The sequence below is a fragment of the Cardiocondyla obscurior genome, linkage group LG05, assembly GCF_019399895.1.
Source record: "Cardiocondyla obscurior isolate alpha-2009 linkage group LG05, Cobs3.1, whole genome shotgun sequence".
NCBI lineage: Eukaryota > Metazoa > Arthropoda > Insecta > Hymenoptera > Formicidae > Cardiocondyla > Cardiocondyla obscurior.
The window spans coordinates 6,938,762-6,957,602 of NC_091868.1; the positions used below are offsets into that span (position 1 = coordinate 6,938,762).

The 18,841-nt window shown below is 37.2% G+C and overlaps 1 protein-coding gene across 3 annotated transcripts in view; it reads left to right on the forward strand.

Annotated features, from left to right (window-relative positions):
• LOC139102665 (lachesin) overlaps positions 1 to 18,841 on the forward strand; it is a 150,410-nt gene that overhangs the window by 78,671 nt on the left and 52,898 nt on the right. Inside the window, exons 1-6 of one of the 3 annotated variants that reach the window (XM_070656746.1) lie at positions 1,034 to 1,360; positions 1,558 to 1,724; positions 1,838 to 2,029; positions 8,588 to 8,795; positions 12,824 to 12,982; positions 13,123 to 13,251. In XM_070656746.1, the coding sequence (XP_070512847.1) occupies positions 8,597 to 8,795; positions 12,824 to 12,982; positions 13,123 to 13,251 (487 nt within the window). In that variant the 5' untranslated portion in view covers positions 1,034 to 1,360; positions 1,558 to 1,724; positions 1,838 to 2,029; positions 8,588 to 8,596. Of the gene's footprint in view, positions 1 to 1,033; positions 1,361 to 1,557; positions 1,725 to 1,837; positions 2,030 to 8,587; positions 8,796 to 12,823; positions 12,983 to 13,122; positions 13,252 to 18,841 lie in introns of those variants that run through there. The other 2 variants (XM_070656747.1, XM_070656745.1) reach the window with 2 other exon arrangements.

Here is an 18,841-nt window from a genome sequence, read left to right on the forward strand (position 1 = left end):
ACCGCCACTGTCGTCGCCACTACGCCCCCTTCCGCCTCCGCCGCCGCCGTCGTCATCTCTATCTATTCATGTACATCGCCTTTAATCTCGCTTTAAGTTCACCTTTTTTTTTTACTCCTAGACAATGCTATTTCGCTCGTCGCTATTCGGTGGATTATACGAGAACGTTGCAAAAGAAAAGATCCGAACTCTCGAGCACCGAGGCATGTTTCATTTCTTAATTAATCAATTACGTCTAAAGAATTCGTTGTGCAACGAACAGAATTATTCCAATTTATGCTCTTGCGCATTTTGAACGACAATATACTCCGCGGTTTGCACTTGTTGTTGAGCGTTTCTATTACTCCATATTATACGATATAATCGAGAGAGAATAAACACACGCGAGTCGAAATGGAAGATAATTATCCGTGAGATACAATATCCGTCGTTTGTTGCGTATTTGTCAGCGACTCGTCGACCCGCCCGAATCGGTCTCGCCAGATGCGTGTTTTAATAAATTACCTCCGTACAAACATCGAATTCACGATACGCGGCTAATGACTGCCAATATATGAGGTTAATTACGATTATACTTTACGGATTAAACACGTCGCGACGCAGCTCGACTCGCAGCCAGTACCTTGTGCTCTTCGTCCTTGCGCGACTTTTGCTCCGGACTCCGGATTCCGGAGTCCGAAATCCAGAATTAGTTAACCGGTCCCGACCGGGCACACCAGAGTGCGCCAAGTACTGGCCTCTGTTCTACGTCATTATACGTCCCGCGCACTTCTTCGAGTATGTCGTGATCGGTCGTTCGACTCCGAGCTTGGCAAGTAGTACGCTTTCCTTCTAGTAAACACGGCCGACACAAGTTTCGTTGGGTCTTCGTTATTCTATCAATGCGAAAAAAGGCAGAACGGCACTTGTGTTGACCGCGTCTATTAAGAGGAAAGTAGTCGTAATGTATGTACTATCCTCGCGATAACCGTAAGTACCGAACGCTGACGAGTGACGGAGTGAGAGAGACAAGTCGGCTTCACTCTCGGGGCCTGCAGGTACGAGTGACGTCAGCTATTACATGAGACAAAATGTCGACTAACTGGTGCGTTAACACGTCGCGTGAAAGGGTATACCGAAACTTCTATCACACACGAGCTTGCCCCCGGCGTAAATTCTGTGTTTATCGTTAAATAATTATTCGAACGTTGATCGAACACCTAGCTCGACACGTCACAGAGCTGAGTTACTCGCATTGACTACTCAACGATTTACGTAGTATAGAAAGGATAGAAGCTCGAGAGTTGCAGGCAAAAAGTGAGGCAAGTCGCACGTCGGTGAAAAGTCGTTGTGGACTGATGATAATCATGTCGCGAAGTATGTGAGTATATTCTGTGTCTTGTTTTGCTACGCATATGCACGCACCTACGTTGTGCTTCGGAATGCTCGAGTGTCTCGTGCTCTTGATCTTCGTGTAATAAACAAACGCTGTGAAGCACCGAGTGACTGCCTGCAGTGCTAGTCGAAGTCCCTTCTCCCCTCCCCCGCATCCTCATCATTACAAAATGTTCGTTGCAGGGTGATAAAATGTACGCCGAACACGGTGATTCTCGTCGCAACCCAGCCACGAAGTGTTGTTTTCCACGACGTGCTGTTATCCACGCATCACCTCGCGAGTTCGTTCTTTGCACGACAGGTAACGAGTTCGGTCTATTCCGTCTCGAGAGTACAGAAATTCGGTGCAGGTATTATTTGAATCTTTTTCCTTTTTTCATTTGAGTTAATGACACACGAAGAAAGTACGTTTCAAAAAGCTTCTGAACTTTGTCTTTGTAACTTGAAAAAAATTTATTTGTAGGTTATTTTGTTATCCTTTGAAGTGCTCCGTTTTGGCTTGTATAATATATGGTTTTCTGAAATTGAGTAAACCTTGGATGTGCTTGGAAGTCTGGAAGTCTTTCTGGATGTCTTAAATTATCGAATTCTTTGACCTGTTAATGCAGATCTTAAATGAACGCAGAGAAAACAATTATTACATCATATCTTGAAGGTAAGCTCAGATAAGAAGGCAGTTACGAATAGTGTTTTAACCAAGAAAGATATAAGATTGAATAATTTGTAATGGCTGTGGTATGTGTATCATAATGAATGTACATTATTAACGTTTATTGATTTAATGAAGCATATTAGTTAAGCTCATTTAAACAATCTATAATTTTTATTTGACTTTATAATAAAATTGAAATTATAATCTTATACGTCACATAATTTAATATATATATATATTTCAATATGTTACAGACATGATATTTTTATATTCTTTTTAAATATTTTTTGTATATTTATTAATATGATTGAACAGGTATATATATGTGTGTCAAATTTTAAATAGATTTCTGATACAAATTACAAATTGTTCATTTCAGCTCAACATATTATTCAATCTTATTTTAAATAAAAAAATTAATTAATTCTATTTCAAAATTTCCATCAAATTTAATATTTAGTTGAAGAGCAACTTCTATTGTATCTTTATTTTAATCAAAAACTATTCATGTGGTTTAATTTAGTATTGGTATTTTGATTCACATTTACATCGTATAAAGTAAAAGAGTGTAATTGGAAAAATGAAACTAAATAATCAGAAATAATCAGAAGATGTTGATTATTCTCATTTTTTATTTATAATAACTTATTTTTTTATAAAAAATTGATGGGAAGTAATAGTAATAGAATTAAATTTCTTTAATATATGTTTATATGACTGATATTCTGGTCTGAGATCAAAAATCTTTCTTTCTATAAACATTTGATTTGATATTGCAAACATAATTATGTCAACGTTTTCAAATGTCAATATTATCTGTATTGTTCAAATTTCTATTTTAATCACATTTCTTTTGAAAACTTAACTTGAGATATCAAATAATTCAATAAATAAATCTTGATAGTCATTTTGATGATATATATATTTAATATATATATATTTAAAATTAGGTATGTTATTAATGAAGTTAAATATTTGACTGAATAGCAAGAATAGCAAGAAAATTACACATTTAATTTACTCTAATTTTTTCCAGTTAAGTGTAATTTTCTTTTTAATCATTTCCGAAATACATTACAGTATACAATGCAACATTTATTTGATTGATAAAAGATTTAAAATCTATTGATACTACATATGTACTTATATAAAATTCTGTTTTAAAAATCAATTATTTAGACATTGATTTGTGCAAAGTAAAATTAGGTTTTGCACAAGGTTACACCTTGATGAAGCTCTCTGAATCGTTACTATCAATGTTAAATTTTATAGATTAAGCTAATCAGTTTAATTGCAATGGCAACTTCGCAATCTATATTTGTAATATTTTTTTTTTACTTTTAATCCACTAATAACGCAGTGATACATCGAACGTTTCGAATCGCCAGTCGTTTATTTTTATACTTTTTTTTATTTGCTTTCTTTGACCGAGATAGGGTTTTCGAAAACACATTCTCGCTAGTGAGGGAACAAATACGCGTCGTCGCGGCGTATTCTATTTTTTCCGTTTTTCTTCGCAAAGTGAACGAGGCGTAATGCGAGCTCGTCGAACTACGTGACGATTAAACCGCAACTCGGTGGCCGTTGCCAGCGAGTGGTTCGGCCGGCCGTCCATATTTCGGCGTCGAAACGTCGAAGGGGATTCACGACCGATGGGGGTCCGCCAGGACAATGTGAATTAAAGCGGCGAGCTAAATGGCCGTACCGGAAGAAGTGCGGCGCGATGTGTTTTCTCGAATAAAAAAGGATATTTCAGCCCAAGCACTTAGCGAATGATTTTTAAATTGAATCACGTCTCTCACCCTGCGTTTCCGTTGGCGGGCACTGCGGAACCGAGGGAACGCTCGAACTCCGCTGGAAAGAACGTGTTGACAAGCGGAGGGCGGCGAGGGCGGTGCGCAATGCTTCTCGCTAGCAAGGTGTCTTCCTGACAAGACACAGCATCCGGTTCTCTGTCGTTATGATCCAGCTATGGCACTCGGTTGTTTGATGAAAATGTGAGGTGCTACGTTGAAATATTATATCTGTCGCATCAACGTTATAAAACAATTGTATATATGTTTTATCTAAATTGAAATTAATATACAAATAATAGAAAGCTTTAAACTTATTTATTGAATTCTTTTGTTTTAAATAAAGAACATGTAAAATTAAAGTGAAGTAGGTTATTACTTTTTTTTCTAATTAGATTTCTCTTTTTATTTTTGTATGTACTACATGTAAATATCTAATGCTTTAGTTTTCTGCAAACAATTGTGTGCCAAAGCATGTATCGTCAACTGGTCATTTATCGTTTAAAACGATCTAAACATTTTTTTTATTGTTTAAGAAATTTTGTGTCATGTTGATTTTATGTAATGTGAGATAATTTTACCTATTTACAGTCTTTGACACGAAGTTTCTCGGTGCTCTCAGCACTTATGGCAGTATTGTCGTACTTTCGGCCTGCGCAATGGCTTAGCGCTCTATGATAATTAAGAGGTTGTCTACAAGCTCGGAGCACCCGACAGCTTGTGGGATAAGTGGTCCTAATACATTTATCTATAAGGTGTCCTAAGTTCTGGCGTAGTACGGTATGAGCATGGAGTAAGAAGGGTCTACTAATGAAGAAGCACTACACCAAAACCTCACTATTATCTGTTTATTAATTTTCATGACATTTATATTTTATGTAAGAAATATGCCTCTATCTGACAAGTTGTCGCGTAAACAAAATTAAGAAAATCGAGTTTCAATAAAAAACGATCGTGTGTTAAGAAACAATTTATTGCGATCAATTTGCCGAATCAAGCTGCAGGGAAGGACATGGTCCGAATTTTCGACAGTTTGAGTGCCAACTTGATCCAATTTTATACAGAGAAGTACAGCGAAAGTTCGGCAAACTCGACTGACTTAACTGACTTTTCTCACTCGTTTTACACGTTATAAATTTCTATTCGGGTATTTTCCAATGTCTAGACAAGTGTATTTGTGTACGCGAAAGTAATAAAATTTCTGTAATGCAATGTGAGTATTTAAAACTTTAAAGCTTTATTTCATTGTCGGTCATTATTAAAAAAAAAAAAGAATAAATAGATTTTAATTAGAGAATGTATTTTTTTCGGTTAACTGTGTAGGTTTAAGAATAAATGTATAAATTATTATAGACAATAGTGAGGTGTATGGTAAAAATATTTTTGTTTTGTTAAATTTTGTATTGAATTAAATTAGAATTTCACAGAGAGTTTAAAACATTGTCAAAATTATTTTCTGCAAATTAGAAAGTTTACTAAAGTCAGTGTTAACAATTTAAATTTAATATTGTTGTGTTTTAAACTATTTATTTGTTTTAGCAAAAATCTTTTGCATCAATCAAATATTTTTATATGTAAAAAGTCTGACTTGTGTATTGTGTAACTACTTCACCAGAACTTAGCCATCAGTGCACTTAATGTGCCTATTAAGCGAACTATCAGCCTCAGTAGAGGTTCATACGCCGCATGGATTCTCCGGTCTGAAGGTCTCGACAGCTTGCGGGTTAAGTGGTTGTAATACATTCAGCCGGAATGTGGTCCAACTTTCCACATACACAATGGGTGAGGGGGATAAAGGACGGCGGAGGAGGGTGCGCGAGATGGTTGGCTCAGCCACGCCGCTCTTTCGCTTTCCACAGTTCTGTATAAACCGCCTAGCTGGTGAATGTGTTTGCGTACGCGGGGACCATGGAGTACTCGCGTGGAAGAAGAACGTTGGAAAGGACGAAGAGAGTTGATCTTGACGTTAACTATAGGTCTCCCGGTCCAGACGTTCTGAGGGATGGAAAAGGGGAAGGAAAGGGAGTCACGGACTAGTCGAAAGAGAAGGGTAGGAAAGGAAAACGTGGTAGAAAAGAAGACACCGACAGCATAGCCAGCGCCAAGCCAGACTGGACGGCGCTGAGCTCGTCGCCCTCGTAGTAAACAAAGCTGTAACTCTCTTCTCACGCAGAGGAATCAATGCTTCGTGCCGCGGCTCTTGGGGGAACAAACTCCTAGAGCAAACCCCTCTCGCGCGCCCGCGCATCCATCTTAGTTTTGGTGTGGCTTGCATGTTGATGCATCGGAAACCGAACTGCGAGTCGGAAAGATGGTCACTCGAACTTGCCTTACGCATAGTTGTTCGTGTCACCTGCGTATCGCGTCTTAAACTTAACGAGATGCTGGTTTTACATCGGTGCGATTGAATCGTTACCGTAAGTGACGAAGCAGAAATCAATAAAAAGCAGAAAAATAGATTACTTGGAGATTGCATCGGTGCCGATAAGAATTATGCTTTTAATAATGGGATTCTCTGTTTCATGACTGATTGCGCATTGCAATATTTTTCTCGGTCTTTTCTTGTGATTATTAAATGCAATAAGAATCATAAGAAAGAAACGGTTCAACGTTTGCTATTAAAAATGACAATCAAAGGAAATAAAGAACACGATAGTATTTTTTTCGATTATCCGTATGTTAATGAGAAGGATCGAACCAATCGAGCTAAGGATTGTATTGTTCCATAAAAAGCATAGGTGTTCAACTTTACATAATTTGTTTTCTTTGGCTTTTTTGTAAAAAATTATAATAAAATTGCTGCGTTATTGATGTAAAATTGAGACTATTATATCACACAATTTTGCTTTATTTTCAATTTTTATTTTTAATAAAATGATGATCACGTAATGATTGTTTTAACGCACAGTTATAACTTGTGCATAGTTTTATTTTATTAACTAATTTTAGGCAAACATTTTAATTTTATTATAATTGAAACAAATTATGGCTAATACGAGATATTGTAATATATAAGAAAAATTAGATTAAATATTTGAAAGCACAAATACATGATATACAATAAATTGCGCAACGCGAGTGTGTCACCGTGAAATTTCAAACAATTGATACGTTGTCACAGAAAGGCAAATGATGAAAGTGTCAACTGCGTTTTTCGGTATCTATGCAATTCCACCGACGCGACGCCGAGAATCCCCGCCGAGATTCGTATATCTTTGCGAAGATAACCGCCGACAGCCGCCGGTGCAAGAGCGACTGGATAAATGGTGGACGAAAATTCGGTTACGGTAGGAAGACGCGAGAAACGACTGCGAAACGATCTTAGTTCCGAGTCAGAAGCGAATAGTTATGCTCGTCGAGATTTATAGCCGCGGAACAACTTCGTTCCCCTATTGCGTTAATCGATTGTAAAAGGTAAATCCGCTTAAGTTATATGAGGAAATTTCAGGAGCTCTTGCTTGTGTTTTACGAGATTGTATTTTTGATCCGTTCCATATTTATTCATACAAATTTTTTTTTCATAAATTTTATTTACAGCAGAAATTATAATTATGATTCTTATAATGAAAAATAACAACACTTTTTTTTTTAGGAGTTCTCTTTTGCTTTCGTCGCGCGTACCAAGCCTCCAGTGAACACTACGGGTTAGCATCGCGACGCCGAGAGTTATCACGATAGCGCAATATAGTCTGTCTGTACAACAGTGCATTTGCACATTGTGAAAGGAAGCGGCTATGTTGGAGTACAACGTTCCTCGTGTTCGAGCGAAAGAACTCGCTGCCCTTCTTATTTCTCCAGGGACTTTTCGCAGTGAGCGAATGAGAGATCAGAATTCTCTTTATTCTCTACTCCTTCTCGTTTCCCTTTGTTACCTTTCTTCGGCCTTCACTTTCTTCGACGTGAATGGGAAAATCGGCTAAATATCTCAGAGCACTTCCGTATCCCGTTGTCGCGATACTTTCTACTTATCTCCGCCTCCGGTTTCTTATTCCATTTCCCTTTCTCGAAGAGGATGGAAAACTTACATATTTTGAGCGACAATAACAATCGACTCTATTCAACGTCCTATGCAGAATGCAACCATCCGGATTCCCAATAAGCGGTTATTTAACGAGAGAAATGGCCGGGTTGGGCTATTTCCCTCCCTCTCCCTCTCCCTCTCTCTCTCTCTGCGGGGACAGCTTTTTACTCGTCTGCACACCGTCATTGTGTGCTCTCAGAAAACTTTGCTCGTATAAAACATCAAGCGCATATCACAACACGTTATGTATATATACATATATACGCGTTGCACGTTAGTACATATGCACTCGAAGTCCCGGAGCGATTTATCCCACTGGTGAATATCTATAACCATAGTAGGTTTGTAGATCACTCCATGCTTGAAAGCATCATTGATCATCCGTCTCGTTCGCGAATCTCATTCCTATATTTCCTTGTTCTTTCTCTTCCTTTATATCGTTACTATACATCTTTATTCTCCACGCGGCCTCCTTGAATTTCAACGCAAAACTGAAGACTAAAAAGGCACACTTTATGCGTCTATCTTTATGAAATATTTATTCATGTGATCACTGAGGAATCTTTATTCGCAATCAGAACGTTGATGAGAAAGCGAGGCAGCAAATAACGCCTTTTATAAATGCCGTAGCGTATAACTTTTAATGAGAATGATATTGCGGAATATCGTTATAAGAACGGTAGCAGCTTTATAATCGATATACGAACTGCGTTTACGATGTATAATGTGATATCCATCTCGTTTCAGGTGGCTTGGATGCTTTTCGACAAGAGCGCTATCCTGACGGTACAGAATCACGTTATTACCAGGAACCCCAGAATATCCGTGTCGCACGATAAGCACAGGACCTGGTTCCTACATATCAACGACGTGCACGAGGAGGACAAGGGAAAGTACATGTGCCAGATTAACACTGCCGCCGCCAAAACGCAATATGGCTATCTACATGTTGTAGGTAAGGCGTTCTACTTATCAGATTTTATATAATATTTTAATTATTTATTATCATATTTTTAGTATTGATTGGTATTTTTGTTATCCTCGATTTTCATGTTTTAATATACTCTTCATTGAATTTTATTATTTCTGAAAAAAAAAAAAAAAAAAAGAGATTACCTATTCTCCACGTTTCACGTTAATTCTGGGGGTACCATTAGCAGAGAACATGCCACGGTCGATTGTTATTTATGACCTTATCGTATCGCACTGTGAATCCATTAGATACTTCGAATAAATCTCATTTCGCGTAATGGAGTCAGTTTACCAAAGTCACGAAGTTTGTAATAGAGCATAAGCATTTTATCGCATCCGTCTAAGCAGATTTATGTTTAGAGAGCGAAAGTATCTCTGTTCCGCTAATTTCGCGTGCAAAAGCAAAACGGAGCTATAATAATTTAATCAGAAGAGGGAATATCAATAAGATCTCGAGACGGTCGCTATCCTTCTGCCAGCCGGGAGAACATATTAATATCTCGAGTTTTGACGTCTCGGCTGCAGCTACCGTTGAAGCGAGAGAAACGATACCGGGGATGAGGGAACGGATGCGTTGGTGTGGAGTAATCAGAGGGCTAGATTAATTGTTTCCACGGGACTCTTGCTCTCTGTTGCACAAACACATGCAAGATCTCCTCGCGGTACTCTCTCGACACTTCGTGATAATGCCGATGAAACTGACACACAATGGTGATCTGCCATGACTACATAGCGCGTAACAAGCTTCCGCCAATGCGTTTAGGTATTATCTGTCTCCACGTTTGCTGCACGAGATAATCGTTCGATTTACTTTGGTTGATCGATTAAAAGGTTCTATTTTCGAAGCAAATTTCATTTTTATTTATCAGCTTTATCGAGAACAGTAGTTAATCGTATCGCGGCGACCTACTACAATGTAGGTCTACATTAGATTAATAAAATATTCTGTTCTTTTTTATCTAATGGAAAAAAGAAAAAAACAAAATCATAAAAATTTTTGCAAATAAATTCTCTAGTTTCATATTTTGATGTGCATATGTTATAAATACAAGGGAATTGGAAAGACTTGAAAAGATCGCGTTTGACCCCGCGTTATTATATGTTTGCAAAAATATCACGGCATTAAATTATCGATATTTCTCGTCATAGAAAGCATTTGGTAACTTCGTGACCAGATATCGTATATCAAATATTATACGCGTTTCTTGTTCCTGTCCTATTTAGTTATTGAATTTCTTTTTCGAGTTTTCAATCTGTCACTTGCGCGCGGTTATCCGCTATCCCTTTAAATAAATTCGAAGTTTGAATTTTACTTTTATTTGATTTAGAAGCCAGTTGGCCTACTTAACTAGTAAAGAAGCTGTAGCGGAACTGAAAAGTGAACACTCTTTGTGTCACTTTATCTTTGACAGTGGCTAACAATTTCTTAATCCTTTTTATTATATCTGTAACATGACACGTATAAATAAATTCGGGCTATTTCGTCAGAACTTACAGGCAGCAATAAAACTCTTTTAATGTTTTAAAATTATTTTATACGAAAAATAAAAGACTTTGGTTTTAAATTTTGAAGGGACAAATAAAATAGTTTATTCACTTCTTTGAGCATAAAATAATATAACTTTTATTTTTTAAACTTTTTTTTTACAAGTCATTTAAGATAAATACTTTTTTTTATGAATACGTTGAAATATGTTGAAATAGAATTGTAATTGGATAATTATTTATAAGAAAAACTTGTGTTGATCACAATACCTTTGTAGTTATATCTTATGATATTCACTGAATGAAGTTACGGAGCGCATAAACTATGCGGCTTACATCAGTCAAGAGGCGTATCATAATGTATATTGTAGGATACGATATGAACATGACATTAAATTCCCTAAGGGTATGCTATAATTAGCAATCCACAGCTTACAATGACTTCATTCACGGTAAAGCTCAATAATCATTCTCGTATAATTTCCTTTTTTAGTTGTTAAACACAATATCCCGGGATAAAATAATATTTTCGAATCACTGCAATTAAAATTAAAATTACAGCAACAGAATAATAATATTCTTTTAATTTGCTTTTGTATCAACATATTCATTCGATTTATTACATTTTCTTGCACCGTGGAGAAGAACTGTTTTTAAATTATAAGATTTCCAAACATACATATATTATATTACAATTTTTTTTTATTTTTTATTTTTATCGCTTTTGCTAACATTGGTGAAATAATATTTCTGTTAGCCATGCATTTTTTATTAAAAAGGAAAAAAAAGCCTGAGATTGACGTTCTATTTTTCTCGAAGAGTAAAAGATATTTTTATTTTGCTGGAGAGATCCCCGAAAGAGATCTCTGGCAATCCGACGAAAAAGCGACGGTGCTCTGCTTAGAATTGTCAATATTTGTATATTTAGATGCGTGGTACACATAACGCATATTTTTGTGGACGTTCGAAATATCAGAGTGGTTGCCCGCGCGTTTACCCTCAAGACTCGCGCGCGACTTCAGAGTGAGCATCGCCGAACGACCTCTCTCTCGCCTCTGACGTCTCCCGAACGTTGTGCTGCCGGAGTTTAGGACAAGTTAACGCACAACAGCACGGCAACACGCGCGCTGTAGAGGCGGCGTTTGCGCTTGAATAATGCATCAACAGACCGTTACGCGACTGCAGTATAACGGCGTGCAGAATGGCGAGAGTGAGGGCGGGCCGCACCTCCTTCTCCCCCGCGCACGTTCAATCTGCCCTTGTTCAACAATTCGGTAACACCCCGCATTAGCATTAATGCAGGATATCGGCGGACACCTGCGGTAATTCATAGGATTGGCCGCATTCCCTCGTATGCGGTGACCATGCGGCTGTTGCTGGACAAAGGCATGTATTTTTTTTTCCGTTCGGCAACTTTACCTAACCCTAACCATTTATAAAAATTGTACGATGTAATAATAAATTAGGTGTTTTCTAACGACTTTTTTTTCAGCTTTTATCAGAGATTATCGTTATCTTAAGACAATTTATTGTAAGCCTTATTTTACTTAATTTTTTAAATATACTTCTTTTAAGCCGAGATGCACTTTGAACTTGAAATGAGAAAACGCTCATTTTTATCTGTTTGAGATTTTATAATTATAAAAATTACAAATATCATTGTAAATTGAAAAATTATAAGCTAAATTAGATATTTGATGCAAGGTGATGTGTCTTGTAATAGTAACTAAAAATGTTTGCCATGTGGGAAAGACACAAATCTCTTTTTTTTTGTTGTATTAAAAAATTTTTTTATTAATACGTCTATCGCCAGTTGATTGATTAATTATACAAGAAAGTATGAGTGATTCGACTGATGTGTATATAAGCAGCGTGATATTTGTCCATTTAACATGCCAGCCAATCCTAGTTACTTGCATTTCGAAGTTGATCAACGTCGACGTTGCAGACGACGTATGTCCATATACTAATATTATTCGTTACCACGACGACATTATAATTGAATTATACGCCTCTCGCGCACGCACGCACACGTGGCTAGTCATTTAATTCAAGAGCAGTGACGACGAGCGGTCAATATACACAAATGTGAAATGTGCAATGATATCGTCGCCGCGGTACAATTAAAGAGTTATCAATAATCGATCACTCTACTGTGGCTCTGATTTATACATTTTATCTTTTTCTGCAATCAAAAAACGAATTTCTGTAAAATATTTATATTATAAGTAAAAAGAGAGAGAGGAAGAGAAAAAGCACCGCAAATTTATTGGACAGTTATATGTATATCTCTATATTCATAATACTGTATACATATACATATTTCTATATATGTGTATTACGTAAAAAATATTTTTTTTTCTGCCCACTACTCGTCGTTTTATTTGGATGGATATTTTTTTTTTTACGCAATTGCAAAATTGCCAATCATGTATCCTGCGTTGTCTATATAATTTTTTTTTTATTTAATTTATAAATTTTTTATTGCTGGTTGTTAACTAAAATTGTTAATATTTATTGTTACAGTGCCACCGAATATCGACGATTCGCAGAGTTCGTCAGATGCGATTGTCCGCGAAGGAGCCAATGTGAGTCTCACTTGCAAGGCGACTGGAAGTCCAACGCCTAGTATACGCTGGAAACGAGACGATGGCTCCAAGATCTCGATCAACAAAACTTTATCTGGTACGTCTAATGTAATTAGATAGTAAAATTTTATATTGGCAATAATGAATTAATTGATAAACGTATGAGAATAAAAAATATATCTCGTAAAAATAAAGCTTAACTACTTTGATTGACTAATAATGAACGATTAATTTCAGTCGGTGAGTGGGAAGGTGAAACGCTGGAAATGGCACGGATTTCGAGATTGGACATGGGCGCATATTTATGCATCGCCAGCAACGGTATACCTCCAACGGTTAGCAAGCAGATCAAAGTGTCGGTTGATTGTAAGTACACTTTATATTTAATCAAATTGTGAAGATTCGCGTCGTTATACTATTCGATCGAAAATCATGAGATAGTTCTCATAGAACATATATTTTCAATGCAACATTCTACTAATATTTTTTACAATGTTTCTCGTAAACATTGTTCTAACTTATTATGATAATTACTCAGTGCTGATGTACCTTGAAAAACGTTAATCTTAAATGGTCACATTTGTCACTTATCGGGATAATCGTAATTTATATTTAAAAATTATTCGATATTGATACGAAAAATAGAAAAGTAGATAGGAAATAGCCGAAAAGGATCACATAACCAGATTTTGGACAACCAGATTTCTCGGGAGAGTAAAGGTACCCGTCGACAAATAAGTTATAGACTGCTGTAGCTGTGAGGTAGCCTCTAAGTGGTAACTGCGGTATTGCACTACGTCGGTACAATACGTTGCTCGGCGAAAGGGGTTCAACACATACAATTTAATAACATAGAAAGGAAACCGACGACAAAGCGGGCTTTACCAAGTCTGTTTCCTTTCTCTCTCTCTCGCCTCTAGGCTGCTTTTCGCCGCGCTAAAATAAGCGTACAAGTGAAAGCAAGAAAAGGAGAAAGAGATAAAGACAGAGACAAAATGAGAGATGGCAACGGTAGAAAGGCGGCCAAAGGGGCGTTGAAAGTCACGATCATGTGTGAGTGCGCGTGTCAAGGGGAACGATACCGAGAGAAAGAGAAGAGAAAGAGACGGTGGTTCCCTGGTGAGACATAAAAGTAAGCTCGGGCGAACCGCGACACACCATTACCGTTTTCACCCCTGTACTTGCCTATTGTTACCTTACTGCCTCTCCTAAATACCGGGCACGTGCCTCTTCTCTTTGTAGCTCCTCTGTGACATGGTTTCCCTCACGACAGCACTCGTTTTGCTTCCGTTTTCGTATTTGCTATAGATCCGTTCGTGTATCTGTTGATGCGCCTCGAAGTGGATCGTTTCTTAGTCTTTTTTTTTTTTTTCCACGTCGTCGGATTCTCGTTCGCCTTCGAATATAAACTACATGAAAACCTATAGGGATTAATTATAGATGCAAAAGGCACTTACGGTACGCGTTTTAATTTCTTAATTCCTTTTCGAAGATAAATAAGAAAAAAATAAAACACGCGTATTACATGCTATTCAGTGACGAAAGGACGATTACAATCCCGGACCGCTATTGCGCTACCTTTGAAACCCCCGCAATATTTAATTATTAATTATCCGTAAAGTAAAATTGCATCCGCCTTTTACGTTGACTACAAAGAGATGGTGTAGAGCGATGAGAGCGGAAGTTTGTCGGAGCTTATGCAAAACATAATCTTCGTATTCTTAAGACGGTTCCCTCGAGTTTTCACGTAAGATCTAAACCAATTCGAACCTGCACATGGGAGATTTTGCGAGAACGGATGAGAAAACGTAACAATAAATTATTCATATAATTAAATTGGGACTAATTAATTCAGCAGCGTGAAAAAGAGATACGTCGCAATTATGATTCGGTTGAGATAGTCGAAAGAGACAGCGATGAAGAAAGAGGCAAATGTATTTGCCGCGGTTCTCGACGCGGATATGCCGCGGATTATCCTTTTAGGTGTCCTTTAATTCTATTTGCGACCGTGTAACCGGCAAAGCCTTTTGTCAACGAGTATTACCTCGGGCTCTTTTGAAGTCAAATTATGATCGAGTAATGCAATAGTTTTGTCCATGATTGTGTATCTCTCGTTGTCGACGAGAAATAATATAAGAAATTGGCAGAAACTGCTGTTCCATAATACGTACACTTCACAAACGTTCGCTACCAGACGCGTTGTATTTTTCACAAAAGTTAGACATGACACCATGAATAAATTTGTTTAAATTAAACGCTGAAACTTATGCAATTAAAATGTTAAAAATTAAAGTTTCGTAAGTTTTGTCTTCTTTAATGCAAGCAGTTTCATAAACGGTTAGGAAATTAGAAAGAGAGAGTAACAATCAATTTGCATCGTTTATAGTGATTACTTTGTTTATTACATTTGTGCAAACAAATTACGTACGCGAATGATTAATATCTCATTACGCTTTTGCTCTTTAATCGATTTATTTCATCAATCGGCGTTCAAAGATTAGTAGTTAATATTTGCCGAGTTTGAAAATATATTGTAAAATGTGTAGTATTTATTGTGAAATGTAATATGTAGTTTGCATCGAACGATACACAGTTTTGTTCAATTTCTCGTTTCAATTGTTCTCATTCATTCAAAAGAAACACTTTTAATATTGGCTCTTTCATTGACCCGTGGGCCATTTCATATTATAACTTGTTTGCGTATCACGGCAGAATATTCCAATGGTCAATAACATCGGCACAAATTTCAGTAGTAACGAGGAATCGATCGTATATGCCAGGTTAATATTTTGCAAGGTGATTTTTTACATTTTACTTGTAATATGAAATTTTTCTTTATTTTTTTTTCTTTTTTTTCTTTTTTTTTTAATAGCCGTATAATTTTTTTTTTTTTTTTTCGTTTCGCAGTTGATATGCAGGATATTATCGAGAGATATAAATTCCGATAGGACTGTTTTAGTATGAGAATATTTTCAAACGGCGTATCCGCATATATATTACGATTTATATATTAGTATGAGTACGGAAATCGATAGCGCCTTCGTGGTGATTACTAGACGATATCGCGGTGACACATTTTTCAAAAAGAACGCAAGTGTTGCAGCTGGGAGGTTGGCGGTAACACTTGGCGCGTTTTTACGTGTTCAAGCGGAGATTAATTAAATGGTCAGACAGATTACAACCATCTACCGGCGATCCTTGGTCTGATGACATTACAAGTTTACGCCCTGAAAAACTGTTGTATACGCTTTTCATCTCACCCTGCCTGCTGCTGTTGCGCGGGTTTTATCTCTCATAACTTCGTTGCATGGTACTTCGGTACAACGTGATGTACGCAGCACGACAATATTGTAATACGATAATTATAAAGGTATCGTCAAACATATTGTCACAAGGTCTGTGGACGTCTCGCGAAATATTTTCATTCTTCAATACGCAAAATGTCAACGCGATCGCAGTATCGCATTTGTTTGCTAGCGAATGTAATTTCAGCAAATACAATTGAACTCTCCTGTTGCACCCATTAATACAGTTAACAGAAAAGTAAACATTGGATCGTTGGTACCATTATTAATATTCTGCAAGTGTTGATCTTTGGGGGGAACGTATATGTACTTATTATTTAGATATTTTATTACCGTGCACATTATATTTGCAAACTTATAAAATTATGACACATTCGCAAATATGTATTGCGTTGACGGATTTGATTTTTATACCAACAATAGTTCCAATTCAAAAAATGTTGATTTTTTAATGTTCGCATTTTTATCGTTCGTTGAGGAAAATATTTGTTTTTTTTTTTTTTTTTTTTTTTTTTGTATCGTGTTTTTCAGCTGGCGGCTCCAGCTGACAATTTTGACTTTAACCAGTCCTTTATGATAATTATAACGACGTGAAAAGCTCACTTTTATGTATACATTTTAATTTTTGAATACGCCAAACGATATGCATGTCTCGTCAAAGAATATCATTTCCGGCAAAATAACATCCTACTAAAGAATATAATTTTCGTCTCTCATTAGTTAGCGCGAATTTAGGATGATAAAGTCACCATTTCCGACTCGGACAGACGGACTTGTTGATGAAGGGGAGAAAGCTAAAATTACGTGTAGCGCGTTCTGCATAAATTTCCATTAAGAAACGCGAGTGTGTAAACTAGAATTTTTGAATAAAGTTCCAGAAACGTTCATCCTTTGATTTTTTTAAGAATTCGGTTACAACGTTCCAAATAACTCTAATTTAGTTCTCTTCTGTGCCGAAGAATTTTTCGTATTAACAACATTAAATCGGGATAATATTTAACTTGATTGTCTTTAATATTACTTTATCGGCTTCACATTTATTTTTATTCAGATTATTTAATTTTTTGAGTTTACTAATTAGAGATGCAAAAGCGCAGCTATGGTGCATTCACTTTTATTATACAGAACATAACTTTTTTAATAAGTGAAACTTGCTTTAGAAATGGGTTTGCCGTTGCTAAACAATAACAGCAGCTCGTATAAACAAATAATCCATTTTACTTTGTTTCCGAATTGTTACCGTATATACGTATATACATGCAATTTATAAATGACATATATTTTTATTAAAGTATTTCGTATTTATATGCGTTCTTTGTGATGAGACAACGGCCGTTTATCACAATACATTTCGTTCGCGAGGCTACCGGCGCGATAAATGATCCGATCTATTTGCAATAAACGGGATACGATAAACTATTCACACGCAAGTACACGTAGTGCAGAAGCACGAGTCGCAATCCGTCACAGGTCGTGCTAATTTTATTTATCGTCCTTACCGTCGCCGAAGATGCTCCCATCAACCGACGGGAGGGGGGGGGGAGGGGCCACGAAATGAGGGTGCAGGTCACGGAAAGAATCGTTTTAATTTATTCGAACGTGTCTGCCGTTCGTGTAGGTAGGTATAGGTATCGCATTTGCAGGGAATGTAACGGCGAAACATTGCAGAGAATGCGGCACGGGGGACGGAGGTTTTATATCGAGGTGGCAAACGGGGGGGGTGGCCGGGGGGGAGGGTGGCGGCAACGACGACGCCGTCGTCGCCGTAGTCACGTATAAGCACTGACTCAGACGCGATTCCTCTCTCTCTCTCTCTCTTTCCTTTCCTTGTCCCTCGGGTTCCGGCGCTAACATCCCTGCGTTTTCCCTCCCTCGCCTTCAGTAGCAATCTGTTATTAAAATCAGCAACGAGAAAAATCCGTGCCGTATCTCCGCGGGACGCACCGGAGCGGAGCGCGCGCAACGACAGACGTGTTACGGCAAAAATTAAGCCACCTGCAAACTCGGAAACGAAATTACGTAAAGGTGGCCGTCGCTATTGCCGCTGTTAAAAATCTTGCTGGGAAATAGGACGCCCCGCTGGTGAACTAGGGACAATTGCCGGTAATTGTCGTACAATCGCGAAAAAACTTTGTCCTTTTTGAATTCTACGCGCGCGTCAGATTTCTTTATCTTTTTTTTTTTTTTTCTCTTTTTTTCGTCGTAATCTTAGCGAGTGTGTTTTCAAGGGGGAAAAAAAAGTATTACGCTAATGAGAAGAGAGAGTAAAAGCGGAAACAAGTTCCACTTGGAACGTAAATTCGTTAAACAAAAAGTAATTGATGCGGATACGATCATTAACTCGGTATCTCTTTGTTCGCATCACGTTACGCTCCTCTAATCCGAATAGTAGAGATACTGACCGAAGATACTGTTTGTTTCGATTACACGCAAGGGATGAATGTACGCTCGCAAATAACTAAATGTTGGTTTTAGAAAATTGTCTTCCGAAACGTGTTTTTATCGCACTTTTGCACTCCTCGCTAAACGATTTTTAACGAGAAATCCGGCAATAGGAAAAAGAGTTTATTCAGAAAATTTGTTAAATATTTATGATTCTTTTTATTACGCAAGAAATGCACAACCTCTATAGCATTGCGGCAATTATAAGA